An 18,861-nucleotide genomic window follows, 5' to 3' on the forward strand; every position below is an offset into this window, starting at 1 on the left:
CCTAATTCATGTACTCTTGGACGAGTAGGCGCCTAAAGACTTAAAGTTGTACTATATTTCATCCTTAGGATAGTGAGAAGGTTTTAGGCCTTTTGACCTTGGGAGGGTCTGTTTTGTTTCCTTGTGGGGGTGTAGTTAAGTTTTAGAATCTATTTAGTCTGTTTTTAATGTAGTCACCCATTTGCTTCACGAATCACAATTATTTATATATATCACACAAACCATAATGTTATGTTACCATAATTAGTGATATTTTGTTATGTTATGTAATAAGAAAAAGAACTGAAAAAGAGAACAGAACTCTCTTCCAGTGGCAAGACAGCACATGCGCAGAAAAAGCTGACTACATCAAAAGGATGAAGTGAACAGAGCCGAGCTTGTCTCCTAGCAACAAGATACGCATGCGTAAAGCCTCTTGGCAACAAGAACAGAGCCTGCGCAGATAAACCTGATGAACAAAGGAGGGGATTTTAAAGGAGATAAGCAGCTCCAAACCTATAAAAGGCAGACTGGAAATTATTGAAGTGTGCCTTAGATGAGCAAGGAAAGCTCACTAAGACACCCAGCGCTGTTTTGCTTATTTGATTTTTATATAAATCTATAATAAAACTTTTTACTACGATATTTGAGCCTAGTGCCGATTTTACTTATAACAGCCATAACTTAAAACTCCAGAAGTGTCACCCCAACATGAAGAACTTTGAGGGCGGCAGAGCACTGGAGCGGGCTGCCCAGGGAGCGTGTGGAGTCTCCCTCTCTGGATACATTCCAAAGCCAGCTGTGTCACCTGCTCCAGGTGACCCTGCCTTGGAAGGGGGGGGTTGGACTGGACCCCCTTCCCATCCTGAGGATTATGTGATTCTGTGATGTTACCTCAGGCCACACCGTGCCTGACTGCGAAGGAGGAAAAGCGAACACCAAACCCTCCCGCTGCGCTGCCTCAGCGCATCCCAGCCCCGCACACCTCCGCAGCGCCGGCATCGGCGCGGGGCTGGAGGCGCTGAGCCTCGTCGGGACGGCAGCGGCTCCATGAAAACGACCCTTTTGAACGAAAAGGGGAGCGGGAGGCGGCCAACAGCGGTGCGGGCGGGGCAGGACCACGACACCTCCCTGAGGGGAGCCCTGAGGGACCGCGGACAGCGCGCGCACAGCGCTGAGCGGAGCACGCGCCGGCGGCGGCTCTCGCGATACTGCGGCCGGAGCCGGGCGGGGCGGGGCAGCTGTTCTGCGAGAGCCGGGCGCGCGAAGCGGCGTGGCCGTGAGGGGCCCGGGACGCGTGAAGCGCCGTGAGGGTCCGCCCCGGGGGCCGCCCCGGCCGCCGCAGGGATGCCGAGCGCCGCTACCGCGGGCCGGGCCCACGACCGCCGCCCGGAGAACGACGACTCGTCGGCGGCTGATGTGGGTCCTCCGCAGGGAACGGGGCGGGCGCGATGTGGAGGCTCCCCAGGGTGGGGTTTGGCCGGGCCCGGGGGCACGGCTGCCTTTGGCTTTACCCTGCCTATCCCCCCCCTCCCACCTTCACCGGGCCCGGTCTGTGATTCCCTGAAGAGCTCAGCCCCTCCAGAAGCACCTGGGCTGCCTCTCCACGGCGGGGGCTCCTGCAGGTGCTTCTGTCCCACGCGTGAGGATCACACAGCAGTAATGAAAGATTGTAGGCCGGTGTTTCTTCAAGGGAAAAAAAAAGTACTAATAATGAACATCAGTTCGTTTTGTAATGAAATCTGTTTTACTTGTTGTTGGAAGGCCAAAATGCATCAGCAGTAAGGAATTGTGAATGTTGGCGGCTTCCATAAAATCGTGAATGTGCCACAATTTATCAAAAGCAGAGGAGCAAAGTCTGTCCAAATAAAGCATTTAGAACGAACTTTAGTTCGTATATTGAATAGAACGAAATAAATAATTCAAGGGTTTTTATTCTAAATGAAACGTTTGGTTATGAAACCAGAATTGTGATATTTTTGGAGAAAAGACTGTGTTCCCCTGTGTCTCACCTGTTTTGTTAACAGTCAGGCTTCACTGGGCTGTGACCATGGCATGTGATCTGGATTTCTCTGTGTGCCTGAATGTGGGAAAGAGATATTTAATGTATCTACTTCTGTAGGACTCAGTATTTTCAGGAGTAGGTTCTTTGTAGAGAAAGTCACACAAATTCCTGTGTAAGAGGTGATGATCCTCGTGCACGTTTGAACTTGTGGGAGTTATTATTTTCTTACCTGGCACAATTGTCTTTTCTCCCTTGTGTGTCTCATACGAGTCTAAACCACAATTTCTTTAATATTACAGCTAATTGTTTTGTATCCCCTCAGTTAACTCTGCAGTGATTTTGTTCATCTTTCTATGTATGCTTCTTTGATGTGTGTTTCTTACCTCCATTTTAGGATTATGCTAAGGAAAGATATGGAGTATCACCAATGATACAATCCCAAGAGAAACCAGGTCAGTTGAAAACCGAAACAAGTACTTGCAAAAGAGAGATGATGGGGAAAGAAGGAAAAAAGAAGTTATGTACTTGATACCTTCAGTACTTTGTTGAGAAATCATTTACCAAACTTTTTCATTCATATCCCACTGGCATTCTTTCACTTTCTTTGAATACATTTGACACTTGTGAGACACTTGAATTTGGAGTGCTATGTCCAGTTTTGGGCTCTCCAGTGTGAGGAAAACTCATATTTTGGAGCCACTCCAGTGGAGAGCCACCAAATTGTCCAGGGGGCTGGAGCACAGGGTCTCAGGGGAGAGGCTGAGGGAGCTGGGCTTGTTCAGCCTGGAGAAGAGGGAGCTGTGGGGAGGTTTTATTACCATTTATATCTGCTTAATGGAAAGGTGTAGGAAAGGTAAAACCAGGATTTGAAAGTGTGTGGTAATTGGACAGGAGGTCATGGACACAAGTTAGAACATGGGAAACTGAAATGAGAGGGAAGAAAAAAATAAAACCAAGAGTGTGATTGGAAATGGGAGCTGGGTCCAGAGAGACTGTGGAGTCTCAATCTTTGCCCTTGCCTGGGCCACACCTTACACAGCTCAGTAGTTTTGTCTCTGTCCAACACTGTAGGGTTGACTTCTTTTGTTATTATTAAATTATTATGATTTATAATGTACTGAGTCCTGAGCTGTCAGGGTTTCTCTGTGTTTGGAGTAAGTGCATGCTGCTGTGGTTGTTGCAGCAGTGCTCCCTGAGTAGGATCTCAGTCTGCTTATGCAGCCTGCATTGCTCCTGCATAGGAGCACCAAACCATTAATATTTATGGGGTTTATATTATTCACACCACCCTGAATTCAGGAAATCCTCTTTTTCTACTGATGGGGAGTTGAGATTCAGAGAAACTTATCAGCTAGAGAACAATCTCCCGGGACAACATCCCAGGAAATACTAATCTTTGTATTATTCAGAGCATGAAACAGGAACATGAGAAGGAATAGACTGACTTTTTGTAACTTCTTCATAGTGAAATGTAAAGAAGCAACATCATCTGTGATGAGTTGATTTTTTTTCCTCCTCTGAATGGTTGTTTCAGTTGAAAAAGGCTGAGTGCTGTATTTAGTTATGTTATATTGTCCCTGTGACTCTTGATACTCTTTTAAAAAAGTCTCAGTGTGTGGACAACATTGAGTGGGTTTTCCATTGGGCTTAAAATACAACCTACGACACTCCTGCTGTTCTGTTATTTAGGAGGTGGTTGCCCTGAACACCAGAATTAGGTAACCATAAAGAACAAAATGCCTATGATAAAAAAAGTTGGAAATCATCTCCCTTCATTGAGACTATTGCACTTTATTATTTAGAGATTCAGTAGTTCCTACCAGGAGAGCTCTTGCCAAAGGGTTCTTGTTCCTCTGCAGACAAATTAAAACTTTCCAGAGGTTCACAGTGGTGTTTCTCCACCCTGCTCTGCTGAGCTCACATACACCTGTGCCTTTCTTGGCCCACTTCAGTCCTTCTCCTGCTAACATTGGCTGCCCTGGCTCTCTGATGTTCTCATTTCTGTTATGTCAGGTCTTTAAGTCCTGACTTGAGGCTGTGATTTCTAGTAAAGCTGCATTTTTTGCCTTTCCTTTTTTCTCCTTTCAGCCCCATTATCTCATCTCCCCTCCCTGGAAGTTGCTTTCATCTTCTACTGCTTTTGACTTCCAGGGTTTTTTTTTTAATCAAACTTACCTTCTCCTTTTCAACTTTATGGAATATTGCAAAGATGCTGGCACTCCACAGGGACAGCAGAAGTACTGATCAATCTGTTCAAAATTCCATGATGCAAGAGAAATTAACTTAGTTGACAGGCAGGGAATGGGGTCTGGAGGTGGAAAAGTGATTTTGTCTTGTATATCCCACACAGCTTTTTAGGCTTTTATCCTCTCCTCCCATGTTTAGAAGAGGTCAGAGCTCTCAGAGAAAGATAGGGAGATTTAATATGTTGAAAAGAAGAGATTGTGCTATATGTTAAGGAAACAAAAAATACAGCTTCCCCATAAAACATGACTCAAAATGGCAATGAAAGTGAGACAGCCTGAATACTGAATTGAGTTTTTAATAATTCATAGCATATAACAATTTTTGTGTTGACCATGTCTTGTTTATTCTTGGTGAAACATGGACCATTATGTATCCAAATGACTTTTGAAAATATTTATCTGGTGCAGGTGGGTCCTGAAACACTTAGAGGATCCATAAAAAGTGTCATACCTAGAAAGTATTTTAAGTTTGTAACAATACAGTTTTAAGTTGACTGAGGTGATTTTTACTGAATATTGAACTCTTAGAAATACCGAAGGTTATGGGTTGTGATGGTTGCATGTTTCCTGTAGTACTACACTGGTAGAGTTTGAATGTTAGAAGTTGCTGGAAAGTGATAGCATCTTTATTCCCCTTTCTCCTTCTCCAGTGCACACACACACACACACACACTTTATTCATTTATTTGAGTTGATTTCCCATCACATTTCTGTCTTTGTTTCCATTCTGTCCATGGTTTTAGTGTGTATCTGTGAAGAAAGAGCTGCATTGCCCTGAGCATGAGCTAATAAACATCTTCAGCCCCCTAAAATCCCTAGTGCAGAATAATGGGCTTGCAGGGCAAGCTGTGACTGGCATTCAGAGACAGAAGGAGGGAGTCCAGAAGAACAGATGGTAGGCTGGGGTGGGCAAACTTTGGAAAAGTTCTGGCGGGAAAAGTCTCCAGTGAAAGTGTCTGAGTAAATTTAGTGTTATCTTGAAATCAGGAGAAGTCTGTGAGGAAAAGTATGTCATAGAATATCTCAGGTTGGAAGAGACCCATAAGGATCAATATCTCCACTGAAGAATTTTTTTGGCTCATAAGCAGCGTTTCTAACTGCAAGTGAGCAAGTGTAGCTGTTAGAACTGTTGAGGTTCGATGCAGTGCTATCTATATCCTCTGTTTGATTTCTAGATACTATAAAAAGTGTTTGAGGCCATGCAAAAATGCATCTGGCCAGAAGAATACAAGTAGACAAGTACATTTCAAGAAACAGTGGCATGCAGCCAGCATATTGGCAGTTCATAATGGTTGTGTACAATTTTTAAAGTCCTGATTTATTTAAAAATATTTTCCTTGATGATTTTTATTTTTTCATTTTTTACCCAAAATCTGACCTTCCTAAACCGTGCATTTCTGTTATTTAGCTTTCATGGGTACATTGAATTTGAAGGGTTCTTTCTGATCAACTTTGGCTCTGACAGTGATAGTGATAGAAGTGCTTGATGAGGTTGTCAAACAGATTCTCTCTTAAAATTGTTATCCATTTCACACAGTACTACTCTTGTTGCTCCAAAATGCTGTTGTTTTTATCAAAATAAATTTTCTTTTAATTTATAATGCACACTTATTTGTGGTTTCTTTCTCATATTTATTTTAAATACATTGCTGTTCATTAATTCAAATTAATTTAAAGTTAATAATTATTTTATGGTGCTATTCACCCTACTTACATAGGGTGGGTACAGAGAACAGCCCTGCCACCTCTGAGCCTTTGCTTTGCTGGTTCAACCTGCCAGCCCTCACATTGCACAGTGGAGCAGGACAGGCATCCCTTAGGTGGCAGAAATTCAGACTAATAAGTGCAGGTGGTGCAGTGAAGTCCTATCAAAACCAGTGTAGTCATGCTGGGCTCTGCCATCCGTGAACTGCAGTGAGTGTTGGTGTTGTTAAAGTGCAGCCTGACCCTGCTGTAGAAGTCAAATTAAATTGAACCAAGTTAAAGCTCCTTGATCCTGTTCAAGTCACTGGGAGAGGAAATGGGATCTTGTGAGTTTTCAGTACATCAGTTATGCTGTAGATACAAAAAAGTAATGGTTTGGATTGATTTTAAATTTTGGCAGGGTATTTGAAGTTTAAAGTGAAAAATGTTTTGCTTCAAAACCACCAGAACTTTTAACGTCTTTGTTTCTTTCTGTGACTCAGACAGAGTTTTGGTTCGCATTAAAGACTTGACACTGGAGAAGGCTGATCAAGAGGTTTGGGTTCGTGGCAGAATTCACACGAGCAGAGCTAAAGGTGAGATGCCTCCAGGGTTTTTAGTTTTATTTCCTCATATTGTTAGTGTAACCTGAATGTTTATTTTGGTTTCATGGCCTGTGGTCTTGCATTCAAGAAAATTTTGCCACCTGGTTACTCAGTGTTCTCTCAGTGTTCACATTGACTGGGTATTTTCTCTTTTTCCACTTTTCTTTTCCCAAGAGGTAAAAGGAAGTTTTCTTTTCAGCAGTGAGAAAATCAGGTTATTACTATTACATTGTAGTCAATGTGAGTTTTGGTTTTATCATATTGCTAAATAATATGTGGAGAATTGTAAATAGGAATTCAAAAATATTACAGCTGTTCTCCTTTGATGCTAACAGTTGTGAGATAAACCAGTTTTAAACTTCTACAGTAAAATGTACTTTTATTATAAATGTACCAGTTGTCAGACAGGTCATATTTATTCTGCTGCATATCAATATCTCCACCATACCTTTTCTTTGGCAGGAAACAAAAATCTGTGTTAAAATTTCAGTTTTACTTTCAGTTACTGGTATCTGATTATATCAATTTGAACTTCAAAGAAGAGGCATCATCTTTCTTTACCAAGACAAAGGGAAAATCCTTTCCTAAGTTCTCAGTAGTGTGGGCTGTCATACTTGGCTCTCTGACAGTCCTATTTCTTCCCTGGAATCAGAAGTTCTCTCTGGAGACCAGGTTGCCATATGCAAACCTAAATAGGCTTTGGCCTTTGCAGTTGCCATCAGATGCTGACAACTGTTGTACTGGTTTCAGTCATGTTTGGCAGCTCTGTAGTCTTTCCAAGAATTGAAAGAAAAGAGCATAAAGAAATTACCTTCCTGAGCGAAACTTAACAGTAATCTTAAAATTGGGAATGATGCAAATTAGGGGCAAGGATCCAGTACAGAATATGGTCACAGATTCATTTCTCTTTTAGAGTCATCATTTTCTTAAAAAATGTCCCACTTAATGAGTGTCTGTGCTGCAGTCAGTTAAAATCAGGAACTGCATTGCTGTATGACATTGGTCTGTGGTCTCCTGCATGGTAGGTGCATTTACTTCAATCACAGTGACATCTCTGTAACATGGCAGGACTAACTTCCAAGAACCTGGTTGTCATCCTTCACCTTTGACCTCAGGAAAAGCTATTGGTTTTGATGAAATAACATTACTTATTTTCAAAACTCTTTAACACAACCTGAAGAGTGAAAGAAAAAGGATCTGATCGTGGGCATGAGTGTTCTGAATTTATTGATTGTGTCTCTTGTTCCCTCTCGGTCTGACAGCAGAGAACAATTCTGACATTCAGGGAGTGCTGCTAGGGAATGCCATATACTTGTTTACTTAAGCTTTGGGGGAAAGAATCTTACAAGAAAAGCAAATGTTTAAGGGTAAAAAGTAATATTAGCCTTTCCCACACACATCATGGCACTATTCCTACCATTATGGAAAAGAAAGCCTTGCAGGAAACAGGAAAATGTTACACAAAAATAGCTTTAGTTTTTCTCAGAAACTTGAATTTGACTCCTAAATAACCAATATACATACCCTTTATTTAACCCTGTCTAGTTCTGACCAATAAACCAAAAATGAATGGGAACAACTGCAGATTCCAGCTGTCTCATATAGCAAGTCACTCCTGAAATCTGATGGAAATGAACTGAAGGATGTGTAAAGAATGGGGTGTTGGGAATTTCTGTGGCCTGTACTAAAGTTAAAGTGCTTGGGGCCCTGTGGTTCTTATCGTAGATTAAATAAATGTTATTTCTGGCCTTATTTGAAAGCCACCCTAAGCTACTGGTTACGTTTATCATGGAAAAGCCTTGGGGAAATTGGTCTGGGCTTGGCCAGGCAGCTGGACTTGTGCAGGATGTTAGACCTGAACTCAGTTTTGGTTTATGAATGCAAAGGTTTATTAAACATCTGAAAATAAGAATCCCACCAAGACCAATTTAAATACTGGACCAAATTTTATAATCAACTGTATAAAGTTTTCTCTTTGCTGGCAAATATCTGAAACCAGCAATATATTAATTTATATGACCAAACAGTTTTTACTCTCTATACACATTCCTTCCTTACATCATTTTCTTTCATAAGGTCTCAGGTGATTTGGTGCTTTTATCCAAGAAAAACAGTGGATTTCTGGTTGGTTTTACGTGCTTACTTTTGATGGAATTCTCCACATGGTGTCTTCTCTTATTTGTTCAGTGACTAAACATTCCTTGCATTATACTGTGTCAGAGCTTTTTAACCAAATTTCTTTTGAAACTTTTTTTTTAGGGGTTCTTGTGGGACATGGTTTTGGTTTGTTTTATAGAAACTTAGAGTAGCTTACTGTTGAATGTGAGTAATGCTGGTCTTATACTTTCCTCTTAAAGACTGTGTAAGTATTTAGAGAGCATCCCATAATCCCAGTTTTTTATTACTCAGACGTTCCTTTGTCCCAGCTCTTGATCTGGAAAGGTATCTAAGCATGAGCTAGATTTGATTATGGCTTGGTTTTTTGATACTTGGTTTTGAACGCCTTCAGCTCTTTGGGGAGAAGTTCTATTTCCTCCTGCAATCCTTGGACTGGGATGTTTTAACTGGTGCTGTCAGTGAGGTCTGTTTGATCACTTATCTGCTCTATGATTAGAAATGGTTGAGTTCTGCAAAACATCCTCTTTGCTAATGAAAACCGCTACTGTTGCTCCCGACAAACAGATCTGAGTCCTTTTATAATGCAGATATTGATCAGGCTTCCAGTGCTGGGGATTAAGGGCAACTGCCAGAGAGTTTTGGATGAGGCTCTGAGCAAGCTGCTCTAGTTGAAGATGTTCCTGCTCCTTGCAGGGGGGTTGGACTGGATGGCCTTTAAAGGTCCCTTCCACCCAAACTATTCTATGATCCTGTGGTATCAGGTTCCTCCCTTATTTCACTATTTTCTCCTTAAATATTTGCTACTTGAGTGACACTGTAGCTGACTTCAGCTGTGGATTTTTTGTTTGAGCACCTCTGGAGTACAGAAATAGTTGTGCTCTGTTTTCTGAAAATTAGTAACTAATTTAGTTGCATTTTTGTTCGTCATATGACAAGATTAATTATTTCCAATCATTATAATGTTAATATTTAATAATATTTTGTACTAGCATGTGTCAAGTGTTCTGTGTTTCTCTTCTGCTACTGTTTAAATTCTCTGTAGCTGTGTCAGGAATGGCAGTTGCATAATTGCAAATGAAAACGGCAACAGGCTTTTTAGTGTCAGTTTTCCAGTTATGTGGATGTTGATTTATTGTTTTAGACTCTAAGTCAACAATAACTGGGAAGTAGCTGTGTATAACAAAGCTTTTGACTTCTTCCTATTCTCACCATTTCAATGGAAATGTTACAATGTTCTGAGTCAGAGGGATAAAGTTAAAGGGATATTGGTGCATTTATCAGATACTGGTACAACAATGAAATGTTTGTTGTTAATGGCTCTCTCTAGGAAGAAGTATTTAAAATCACCATATTTCCTTTAATCTAAGTTAAGGAGTAAATGACTATTAGAGATGTGAGAAGAAATATGAAATGGTTGTAACTGTCAGCTAAACAGATTAGAAAGAGCTTTGATGACTCGGAAATCCCCATTTTAAAAGTCAACAAAATACATTATGTTCTTTGTAAATTGTTATTAATTTCTATTAACTTCTTTTTCCCTAAGATGTTCATGATTAAATTGCTCTTACAGGAATTTTTAATTGGGTCTTTTAGGTTCTTGTCATTCAGTAGAATCAATACTCCTTTTGTACCCCTTCATTCTGAATGTGTGGTGTATTGTTGTTGGTTTAGTCCCTGCAGTGCAAAATCAAGCCTGTTTCTCTCAGAGCAGCTTTGTAAAGTCAACTCTACAGCTTCGATTTGAGAAGATGAGGAAAAACTTCTTGAAAAATAAATTAGACTTGAAGTAGTTGTGAGCAAAGAAACAAGGAAAAGTGTGATTTATTTCTTGCAGTTGAACAAAAATAGTTTCTTTGAAAGTTACGATTTGTTGTTTTTCTTTTGTCTAAATATTATTTATCTTGGAAGACTTATTGTTGTTTTCAGAAGATGTCCACTCACGTGTTTATAGATGTAAGGCAGAATTATTTATCTGAGGGTGTGTGTACATGCACAGCTGAGTAGTGTGATGGAGCTTTTTGGGGGTGGGGGGGCCTGGTGACGATGAGCTAAACACAGACACGCACAGTCTTTAAAGCTCAGCCTAATATTTAAGTAGCAAAGCGTTTTTTCTCATTCCCAGAGAGCTGGAGTAAGTTGTCCTTAACACACCTGTGTTGTTCCCCTTTGTGTTCAGGGAAGCAGTGCTTCTTGGTCCTGCGTCAGCAGCAGTTCAATATCCAGGCTCTCGTGGCTGTGGGACAGCATGCGAGCAAGCAGATGGTAAAGTTTGCTGCCAAGTAAGTAAGCAATTATATCCTGTTGTCAGAGTAAACAATGGTGGGAACCAGGACTCCCAGGGGTCGGGACCATTTTCACACATTAACATCAATGCTTCGTTTGTTTTAAAATGTAGTTATTTAAATTGTCAGCTCTCTATTGCCCTGAATACATTACACTGACAAAAGGTAAAGTAGAGAACAGGCTTGAAATTCATTCTGAACTGCTGAAGCAGCATTCTCTCGCCATAGACAACCTACATTTATTTCCAAGCTGGCTAACAAAAAGTCTGGCAAGCTGAGCTTAGTGGGACACTTCATTCTGTGTGTGGTGCTGCTGTGTGTCTGCACATGTTCAGGGTTTTTCTTCTACAAGATGTGCAGTGTAGCAATACATTTTATGGTTAGAACTGGTGTGAAGGAGTCCCGTGTTGCAAGTGGCTTACCGAGTTGAAGAAATTAAAAGTAGCTTCTGTGCATTGCATTGATCTTATTTACACCTTATTTTTGGCACTAGAATGTTTAATGAGGGATTTAAGTTAATTTTTCAAAAGTTGGGGGAGGAGCACTGATAGACTTGCCAATTAAAAGTGTTGCAGCAACTTGAATTCAGTTATTTGGTTCGTTTTGTTCCTGAAGATAAAAGATGATTTTTCTGTTTGCCTAAGGGTGTGCTTTCAGGTTGCCCAGTAATAAACATGCTTGCATGATAGATGTGTTTTATAGCAGAACTTTTAATCATGTGTATCTACTTGTTCACAAATAGAAATGTGGCTCAGTTTGGTGCAATAATGTTTAACATGTGGCACTTGAGTTGCTTCTGTGTAGCTCTTGGCACTACTCTCGTGCCTGGGAAGGGAGCCCCCACTAATTAACTGCAAAAGTGCTACAGCCTTCAACCTTCAATATGTCAGGAGAGGAAGGATTTGTTATAGTATGGACTTCCAGAAGCTGAGCTCAGAAGGTTGGGATAATGCTTCTGCTGAGGGGGTTCAAGGCAACGGGAAAACAGACCCAGCAGTGTTTGTTGGTTGGCTGTGCTTAGTGCTGGCAGTGCCAGTGTGAAACATGCTGTTTACAGGTGTTTGTGAGCCAAAGTGAAGTGTCCAGTTTCTTCATGAAATGGTTTATTCTCTCCACCACTTAGGATGCTTGAAAAGAATTAAGTGTATAATTTACTTGTTCCCTAATTCATCTCCCTCTAACCTACCAATAGTCTGCCTGTACTCTCTTGGCAAACTTGTGCTGCAGAGCAGTGGAACAACCCTTAGAGTTGTGATCTCCTGTTCTCCAGTTCTCTCCAATATCTGTTTTTCAGTTTTCTTCGTGATTCTTTGCTCCACAGCAGAATTTCTTACATTTCATGAGTGGCAGAGCTCAGTGGTTAGGAGCTCATGAGAAGGAAGTTGATCCTTACTCTTTTCTTCCATATGCTGACTGACACTTATAAACCTTTCATGATGTTTTTTGTGATTCACTGCTCTTTTTTTACTTGGTTAGTTTTCTGCCAGGTTAATGATTTACACTGGGTCATGGAGATCCAGAGCTAACAAGGAATGGTAAATGGTGGATTAGGGTATCTGAAAGAGTCATGGGTAAAGCTCCTTTCTCTCATGGCAGTAGAGATCTGTTGAATCAGACAGAACCTCATCCTTAGTTCTTCCCAACTCCTGTAATCTCTCCACTTTTCCGGACAGGACAGACCTGAATTCCTTTGGGTAGCCAGACTCGTGATGTTTGTAAGCTGTGCTTTGACTTTTCATTCTGCTCCCTTCTGTGACAGCATTTGCTGGTTAAATCCTGGTACTTCAGCCTCTCTTAATTTACAGCATTCATGTTTTGCACGTTATTTGTGGTTCTGAAATGCTTGCATGCTCATCATCACAATGGTGTAACTTTCCCTGTCACAACCCTCTGGGTTCTCTTTGGGGCTTTGGTTTTGTTAACACCATCAGTGCAGCCATCTTCTCATGAATCCCTCCCACCCACAGACCTATTTTATTCATATCCTGCCATGCTCTCACTTTTTCCAGATCTCCCACAACTCTGTCTGATGTTGCCACTGCAACTGCTTCTTATCCCTTCAGAGGCTGCTGCTGTTCCCTGGCTCCTGAGGGCATGTGGGGTCTCTGTGTCACAGCCCCTGAGGCAGAGCCCAGTACGTGCCTGGCCTCAGTCACTTCCCAGCCGGATTTCACCTGCTCTGGAATGCTGCCATTATTTTTAACAGATGAGGCATGTCTTAGATGTCTAAAAATAGCAGTCCTGTTTCCCTGCCCTTCTCGGTGTCTCTTTTCATCATCTCATTTCCTGCACATTAAGTGAGCAAGTACACGTTTATTGATGAAAACATCACTTAAATACCTTAAATTTCAATACATTTTTCAACTTTTTCACTGGTAGTACATAATTTATATTTTTCATGTGCTACTTTCTCATATTTTGATTGTGTTCACAACTTCCTTTAAAATAATTTGTGAAATTCTGGATCTTGTGTTTTTAATGAGAGTTCATTAAATAATGAACATTTCTTGTACAAATTTTCATAAATGATAAACAAACCAGTTCCTCTTTTAGATATTGGCACATGGAAACCAAGAACTTTCATAACCTCCTGTGGTCAGCAACATTCATATACTAATTATCTCCATCATCATAAGAATGTAAGTTCTTTTTAGTGAAAGGTACTTAACACTCATTTAGCTCAGATTTTACAGACATTTTTGGGAGTTTAACTGTGGAAAGTTTCTAGTTGAACTTTCAAAATGTTCGTGGCCAACAGCACAGAGCCACTGGAGATCCTGGATTGGCAGCTGTGGAATTGTTCTTATGTCTTTGCTCAGAAAAGCCAATCCAGCCTGGTCCTGCACGGGATGCTGTGTAAGGGAGAGAGTTCATTGTCTCCTTCAGGCAGCAGAGGTGCCAAGTGGAGCAATTAGTAATTTATCAACCTGCTTTTTCCAGCAAGTGTGGGGTGTGGTTGGTTTTAGTTTTCTTTCTCTTTTTCTATATCAGCATCGAACCTTTCCTGCCACCCCACTGCCAGAGCCACGTGAGATGATAGAGCAGTTGGCAGAGGTGGTTAACAGATTCTAATTTAGCTGCCCAAATGTGTCCTTGCAGAGGAAATAACTTGATGGCTCTTTATAGGAGAGAATAAAAATGCAGGAAAGAGAATAAAAATGGAAGGGGGGAAAAAAAGGGTAAACCTCTGTGAAAACAATGCACAGTGTAGAAAAATAGACATGAGTTTTTAGCTAGATAATTTAGTAAAACCAGGAAAACTGCTGGATACTGCAGAATGTTTTCTTTATGCGTTTCTGTTCAATTTTTATGTCAGTGGTTTGGAAGAAGATGCCAAATTGCAGTTGTTAAGTTTGCTGGTGACACAGAAATTGGACTGGTAAAGTAGATGCTCAGGAGTGTAGAGTAACCAGGGCTCATTTAGAATAATCACTTTGATGCTCTTCAGTGGGAATTTGTACCTTTGTGATCATTACATCAGATTTGGTGTCTGATCAGGATTTATATGTAGCAGAGTACAGAGAGAAATGTGAGATGGTGATGGATAACTGACCTGACAGCAGCCAATGCAGTTCTGATTTGCTGTGCTGGGAGATCTCTGGAGTTTTGAAAAAGAGAAATAAAATGCCATTAATGTAATATGTGCCAGTCATTAGACCATTTCTGGAATATTTAGTCCACTTTTGTTGTCTTTGTGTCTGAATGTATTTCAAATTGGAAAAGGTTGATGGTGAAGTTGCAAGATAAAATGATCTACACTCAGGCAAATCTGCCTTTCTGTGAGACTAAGAAAAACTATTCAGTCCTAGGGAAATTAGTGATTTAAATCCCAGTCTGATGGTACCTATGCAAGAAGATTTTGTGCCAATGGAGGGTTCTTAAGTCACAGATACAAAGGTGTGACAGGTTGCAGTGAACAGAGGATGAAGTTGGGGAAATGCAGAAGGGAAATAAAGTGGAGTTTCTTCAGTAAAAGTTATTAAAAATGCATGGTGGATTTTGTTACTTAAAATCTCTAAAAGCAGACAGGCTTCTTTTTTCCCAGAAGGTAGTGGGGTTCAACCAGTTGTTAGAATGTTGGTATAAGAAACAGATTATTATATTTTTAGAATGAAGAGAATAAGGTGTTTCCCTGACCTTCAGGAGTACAATGTCATTTTTCAGGGGACTTCATTGATACTTGCTCTGTCTGTGCAGGCAGGATCACAGTTGCTCTCATTGAGTACAGAATGTTTATACTCTCAACTCATTTTTTAAAAGTAAACTCCATTGCCTTCAGCTTTCATTGACAGTCACATAAAGTATCATTGATTATTGTATTTTATGACAATTATTTAATACTTTTAGATTTAATAATGGATTAATATAGTAATTAATGCAGAGTGCTTACAGATGTAAAAACAAGAAAATGCCTGAGTAAGTATAGATGCTACAGATGAATTAAAATATTTTCTACTTAAAATCTATAAATAACCAAGTTTTTTCCTATTCTTCAGACTTTTGATCAAGAAAATGTTTATTATTCTTCACCTCAGCACAGGGTTCAGCTTGCAACACAAAGCTGTTGGTGAAAGATGTTGCCATACAGGCTGCAAGGATGCAATCCTGTGGTTGAAAGAGAAAGTCTTGGCTAATAGACATGCACATAATTAAGAGGGACATAAAAAGGCATCTAGTGGACACTTTACTAATTATAGTCTTGATTTTTTGGACCATTACATGTAAAGTAGTTTACTATACAGAGAAATTTTTTAGCATTGGACTTCATAAATCTCTTACTCAAGTAGCTTCTTTAAATATTAAACAATGTAAAGATGTCATCTTTCTTATTTATTTATTTATTTATTTATTTATTATTAAACTAATTGAGTTTCTAATCCTTGCTAATATTAATTGCAGGTATAAATATTGTTGTCTTCTTTGGGAATGGTGGTAACTTTGTCACGCTTTTCTGCTACTTGTTCACTTTTTTTGGTGTGTTTGGGGGTTTTTTTGTTCCCCAGGGGAATTTTATCAAAAATCACCCAGATGACTTGGTCCTGCTGCTGTGGAAAACAAATTTACTGGCATTTCCTTAAAACTTCTTGTTTCTTGTTGTAACTTGACCTGAAATTACCATTTCAGTAACATTATTGGAATTACCTGTTGGGATCAAAGCAGCACCTTCTGGGTTTCTGTAGTTTGTGCTTGATGCACTTTGTTAGGGACTTCTGATTTTTGCAGCTCTAGATCTTGCTGAGTTCAAACAGAACTCAAAACAACAGCTTTCATTTCCATCCCTGATTAAATCTGTATTTTAAGGAGAAAAAGCATATTTTTTATTTATCAGATGAAAGTTAGAGGAGATGTTGAATGTTTGTGAGTACAAAGATGGTCATATGCAGCAGAAACCTTCATAGTGCTTTTGTGTCCAAGCATATTCGGATACAGGGATTTACATAGTTTAATTTAGCAATTAAAATTATGGCAAATGTAACTCCTAAGGAATGCTACAGTTTTAAAGTATGGTCCAGATGAAGAAACACATTTTGTTTGCAGCTCCAGTTTAGAGAGACAAAGCTCATTTTATCATACATTCAGATAAGTTCTGTTATGCAAGTTTGCAAAGCAATATTGCAGTTACAACGTGTAAAAGTGATGTAAAAGTCAGTGTCTTCCTGTGCTTTTAAGCTGATACCATTTTGGATGTCTTGAATTCCTTGCATGTTCTGATCAAAGCTCTGTAAGGACTCCACTCACAGCAGTTCTCAGCCATGGGATCAGTAATCTGGTTGGGAATCCATCATACAACACTTTTCTATTTAACTTTTTTTTTCCCGTAATGCAAAGAATTTCCTTCAGTGAGTCTAAAACATTATTTGCACTTATTAGTGGGAGGGCTTTTATTCAGCAGATTAGAAACTTACATTTTTGGTGAAGACACTGCTCTTCATGTCATTAGTGGTGTTTTCTGGACGTTTGCCAAAGTGTTGACATGGAAAACGAAGCGGGGAAAAATAGACAGAAGAGAACTGTTTGGGGAAAATAGTTCACAAGAGAGTAAAACTTTCTTTAAAACATTCACCTATTTGAAAAGCAGAGGGGATTTATAGTTACACTTGTGACAGTTTCAGCATCATTTATTCTCTGTGCATTTCTTATCATCACATTCTCTTGCATCCAAAGCACTGTATTGGTTCCACAGTCTTTTTAAGGAGTTTTAAACAGTCATTTGTAAGAGAGTGTACTTCCAAGCACTTGGTGTCATTTCAGTTACCCTTTCTTGAATTTGTTGCCTCTGCTAAAATGATGGAGATGAATGGAGGCTCACCCATAACTGAGTTCTGATTTAAAACCAGCTCTCGACCTCTGCTTTGGACAAATTTAGTCATGATTTGAGCAACTGTTTTAAAGTGTAAATGTACCAGAAGCACACCCTACTCATGAGTTTTATGCAGTAGGTAGAGTTACCTAATGGTTAAGAAAGGCAAGCATATGAATCACCATGGTCTATAACTTTTAGAGCAGCTGCCAATGAGTTCTATCCCCTGAAAGTATGACCATCAAAGAAACAGTGTAATCAATTAAAATGCTCGTTTGGCTTTTTTTTTTTTTAAGTTATTCAGAGTTTACTTACGGTGCCACCATTTGGTTTTGAGACTTTTGATGCTTGAATTTTCTGCTGTTACTTCAATGTCATCAGATTTTTCAAGACTTTTATCATCTTTACTCAAAGTAAAAGAAGCACCAGCCTTGTGAACTTGAGGATTGTTAATGGCTCTTTGCTTTGCCGAGACCAGCAGTGACCAGCTTGTCCAGTGACATCCTTGCTCACCTCTTATTATTTGCAGTTAAATTGTGGGCCTGACACTTCCCTGCTGGCTGAGGATGTGGGTGCTCAAGTGATGTTCATGAAGTGCTTTTCAGCCTCCTCAAGGAGGCCCGAGGAGTGAAAGATGAGTTGTAACATTTTTTTGTAGAAAGGGAAGAAATATTTTCTGATATTTGGCCTTTTGTAAGCCTGTTAGCAGAGAGACAGAGTGAAAATATATTTCCAGTGAGGGTGAGAGTATCTGTAGAAAATTACTGGTTTAAATTCCAGTGCCTTAAATATGTAAATAAAAACCTCATACAAATTTTTTTTCTCACCTCTGACTCTTGAGGCTTTTGTTACTGTTTGCTTATAGCAGACATGCTTTATGTCATATCTTTGGAAGACTTTCTGGTGTTTTAATGTACTATTAGGGACTGGTAGTGGAGAGCAATTAGGATGTCCCCTGTCGCCAAAAAATGACTTAGAAGCATCTTGCAGCTCTCAGTAACAAGTCTGTAGTTTAAACAAGCTGGAGCAGTTTTGATTTTCCCCTCCAGTTCTAGGACTTCCCTTCAGTTTGTTGTTTAGCTGAGGAAGGCACATCTTTCAGATAATTGCATCAGCTGACACATGCAAGAGTGTCCGTGGCCTAGAAAAAGAGCTGTGACTGTCAGTTTGTGTATTCACACACAAAGAACGGGACAGCACTGAGCTTAATCATCATTCTTTCCCTCACAAGTCCTCCATCCCAGCTTGAATTCATTGTGGCTGGGAGTATTTTAGCAAAGTCCTTCTTTACTTGCTTATTATATGTATAAAAGTAACTTCACCAAGGTCCTTAACTCTGTTTTCAGCAGTCCATGCAGTACCTGAACGTGCTGTGCCCAGTGCTGAGGCTGCTGCAGTGCCATGGAATTCAGTAACCCTTCTGTCCTCTCTTTATTGGCAGCATCACCAAGGAGAGCATTGTGGATGTGGAAGGTGTTGTGAGGAAAGCATTTCAGAAAGTCGGAGGTTGTACTCAGCAAGACGTTGAGCTTCATGTTCAAAGGGTAAATGTTTGAGCAAATGGAGCACTGGTTAATTGTTTGATAAATGATCTGTTGAGATTGACTCTCTGCATATATTAACTTTGTCAGTAAGGAATCCC

The 18,861-nt window shown here is 40.1% G+C and overlaps 1 protein-coding gene across 1 annotated transcript in view; it reads left to right on the top strand.

Moving 5' to 3' along the window:
- Positions 1 to 1,325: 1,325 nt before the first annotated feature.
- Positions 1,326 to 18,861, top strand: part of DARS1 (aspartyl-tRNA synthetase 1) — a 36,134-nt gene continuing 18,598 nt past the window's right edge. The window contains exons 1-5 of the mRNA XM_018078916.2: positions 1,326 to 1,398; positions 2,379 to 2,436; positions 6,417 to 6,509; positions 10,813 to 10,915; positions 18,661 to 18,763. Coding sequence (XP_017934405.2) covers positions 1,327 to 1,398; positions 2,379 to 2,436; positions 6,417 to 6,509; positions 10,813 to 10,915; positions 18,661 to 18,763 — 429 coding nt within the window. The 5' untranslated portion in view covers position 1,326. The remainder of the gene's footprint in view (positions 1,399 to 2,378; positions 2,437 to 6,416; positions 6,510 to 10,812; positions 10,916 to 18,660; positions 18,764 to 18,861) is intronic.

The sequence above is a fragment of the Manacus vitellinus genome, unplaced genomic scaffold (assembly GCF_001715985.3).
Source record: "Manacus vitellinus isolate BGI_N305 unplaced genomic scaffold, ASM171598v3 scaffold_43_pilon, whole genome shotgun sequence".
NCBI classification, from domain to species: domain Eukaryota; kingdom Metazoa; phylum Chordata; class Aves; order Passeriformes; family Pipridae; genus Manacus; species Manacus vitellinus.